The sequence below is a fragment of the Sinocyclocheilus rhinocerous genome, unplaced genomic scaffold (genome assembly GCF_001515625.1).
Source record: "Sinocyclocheilus rhinocerous isolate Xijiao unplaced genomic scaffold, SAMN03320098_v1.1 scaffold278, whole genome shotgun sequence".
NCBI lineage: Eukaryota > Metazoa > Chordata > Actinopteri > Cypriniformes > Cyprinidae > Sinocyclocheilus > Sinocyclocheilus rhinocerous.
The window spans coordinates 717,545-720,738 of record NW_015664178.1 but is presented as its reverse complement, the minus strand read 5'-3'; the positions used below and the strand labels follow the sequence as shown (position 1 = coordinate 720,738).

Below are 3,194 nucleotides of genomic sequence, written 5' to 3'. Positions count from 1 at the left end.
TTTATTTATTTTATTTATTTTTATATAATAATAATACATAAAATAAAAATAATATAAAGTAAATATAATTTAAATTTAAATTAAATATGTTTTTTTTTTTTAAATACCTTATGATTCCAGCTTGTCACTCATCTCACAGTTTTACTCTGACAAATCTTACAAGTAATTAAAGTGATTCTTGATTTGACTCATTTTTGTTCACCAATCAAATTTTGCATAAGTCATTGCATAATTTTATACGTTTACAAAACTTTTCTGAGAACGCTATTGAGTGATGACTGACACAAATCAGTTAATCAGTACTGTCAACTTATTATTTAACCAAACAGTCCAAACACACTATTTGACTAAAATGAATCAGAATATAAAGTAAAAAAATTTTACGTCCAGAAACACCACAGTCCCTCATTTCTCCTCTTGCTGATTAAGACTGAGGACACAATGAGGGCTGGCTTGGCAGGAACAGATATAAATACGCCTGCACCCTTCATCACCTTTTAATCAAGAGAGTGATTACGCTGTGGCAGTGTGAGCGTCTCAGAAACTCTCTCTGCTTTCCTCCGGCACTGATTTAGACACAGTGTCCACTAGTCTGCTGCCAGGGTTTATGTAATATTTTAAATACGGCCCTCTCAGATAACACTTAGCACTCCTATGTGACTCTCCTCTAGGACACAGCAGTGATGCTGACCTACTGTCTCCTTCATTATCATGTTCATCTGTGTGGATTAAGTCTGTTAATATTATATATTGAGATCTATTTTGATCTGTTTTAGCTCATGGCTAGCAAAACGCCATCCCGTAAAAAAGCTCCCTATTTAAAGAGCTCCACTGTACTCTGAAGGGAAACTGTTATCGCCCCATGTTCTCCCACAGTCTTTTTTTCTGGTTTAAGGGTGGTCCAAATGAAGACTAAAGAGTTCCAGGTTATTGCCCTTCCACACTGAAGTCTTAATTTGTCTTTCTTGTTTCTCTGCAGGCATGCTGACCATCACAGACTTCATCAACATACTTCACAGATACTACAAATCACCCATGGTACGTAATGCATTCTGTCTTTTGTAGTTTTTTCTAGTTTTCAGAAGAAATACTGATCTCTTAGGCCGGAAACATACTCTCAATTTCAGACTCTATTGTGTTAAATGTCATAGCTATTTGCAGAAATGTACGCAGAGGTACGTATTTTTATGAGACTGGGTTGCTATTTAGCTATTCATTATTTTATTATTATTTTATTTATTTTCTTATTTTTTTAGATAACAGAACTTTATATATGGCACTTCTTATGTTATTTTTTCTAATTTTCAGCAGAAATAGTGAACTCTTAGGCCCGAAACATAATCTTGATTTCATGAACTATTGTATTAAGAATTTTGTTTTGTTTTTTATTTTATTTTGTTTTGTTCACTTTTAAATGTATATATGGCAGTTTAATGTTATTTTTTTTCTAGTTTTCAGAGGAAATACCAAACTCTTGTGCCCAAAACATATTCTCAATTTCAGACTCCATCGTGTTAATAAATGTCAGTATTTTTATTTATTTATGCGTCTATTTATTCTTGTTTATTTTTTTTAAAAAATTTTTTCTATATGACATAACATAAGGATGGCCAAATATAAAGTTTTTTTTTTTTCTAGTTTTCAGCAAAAATACTGAAATTTTAGACCCAAAACATATTGATTTCATGCACCATTGTATTGATAAATTTTATTTTATTTTTTAATTTAATTAATTAATTTATTTTTTGCTTCGTCTCTTAATACTTCAGTGATATGAAGTGTACATGTATACAGTAAAAGTGCTGCATTTAGCTTTGCTGGCTGGCAGACGGGCTGTTTATAGCCACAAGACTTTTGTGAACCTCACATCATTTAAAATAACCTACAGCGCTCTGCCATGTCTGTTCTCAAGTCACACCGAGCTCAGGAATCAGAATCACACGTTCCAGAAACACCTCAGCGTCTGTTGTCTTTTGTGCTAATAATTGCTCCTCAAAGTCATTTTAAGTAGTTAAATTGATGTGGATAGTAAATAAATTGCTTATTTTCTCACATCGTTTATGAAGTTATACAGCTGTCATTTAATATTTTCTTTAATTTACGATATGGAGTTGCTTCTTACTATATAATTCACAGCCTCAGATTCGCAGTACAACTTCTCTTCCTGCTCATCAATATTCATAAACTCATATCCTTGTTTTAGCGTTTTGTTCTTGAATATAGATTCATGTGAATTTATGCAAGAGCAAAGAAACCACTAATCACTTTGAATAAAAGCAACATCCTCTCATCCTTTCACACCCCATCACTTCTTTTCTGCAGACACAGGAAGTAGTTGAAAATGCTGTAAAGCTTCTTCCTGCGTTTAGAGGAAAGGCAGCTGTGGCTTAATTATTTATATTCATATGCGTATGCAAAATACTGACGATAATCTCCACTAGACTGACACAACATCCTTCAGAAATCATTGTAATATGATGATTTGGTGCTCGAGTTTTTTATTTTATTTATTTATTTATTTGTTATTGTTATTAATATTGAAAACTGGTGCTGCTTAAAAGGCTTGGTTTCGGTTTTAACCTAATCAAGATCTACTCCGCATTGAGGTTCTATATTTCTCTAATATTTTGAATGAATAACGCAGCAGCAGCGCGTCCCGTGGGCTAGACTAACAAAACATTAAAATACAACAACGTCACTTCCATCATCATCACCGCATCTCGCGCGCCACTGATGACGCTCCCTGACGCACTCCTAACATTCAAATACAAATGTTTATTTTAAATTCAACTAATATTCATTCTTTATTCAGTAATATGATGATTTGGTGCTCGAGTTTTTTATTTTATTTATTTATTTATTTGTTATTGTTATTAATATTGAAAACTGGTGCTGCTTAAAATATTTTTGTGGAAACCATTATACTTTTTTCAGGATTCTTTGATGAATAGAAAGTTCAAAAGAACAGCATTTATTTGAAATAGTACTCAGAACACCTCATGGCTTTGATTTGGCCCACATTTAAATATCAACACCAGTTCAGCATTTAGCAATTTAGCCTGACCTAAAAAACAATCCAGTGAACTATGAAACTATTTGAAAAGATTAGCCTGTCTTAACAGAAATCATTTACACCCAGAAGTCTTAAATGTTAAAATGTAGCACATAGGGCTGGGCGATATAGCTAAAAAATG

At 32.7% G+C, this 3,194-nt stretch overlaps 1 protein-coding gene across 6 annotated transcripts in view; it reads left to right on the top strand.

Annotated features, from left to right (window-relative positions):
• The window catches only part of prkag2a (protein kinase, AMP-activated, gamma 2 non-catalytic subunit a), a 59,735-nt gene that overhangs the window by 49,647 nt on the left and 6,894 nt on the right, over nucleotides 1-3,194 (top strand). For all 6 annotated transcript variants that reach the window (XM_016540296.1, XM_016540295.1, XM_016540297.1 and 3 more), the window contains one exon: nucleotides 980-1,038. In XM_016540296.1, coding sequence (XP_016395782.1) covers nucleotides 980-1,038 — 59 coding nt within the window. The remainder of the gene's footprint in view (nucleotides 1-979; nucleotides 1,039-3,194) is intronic.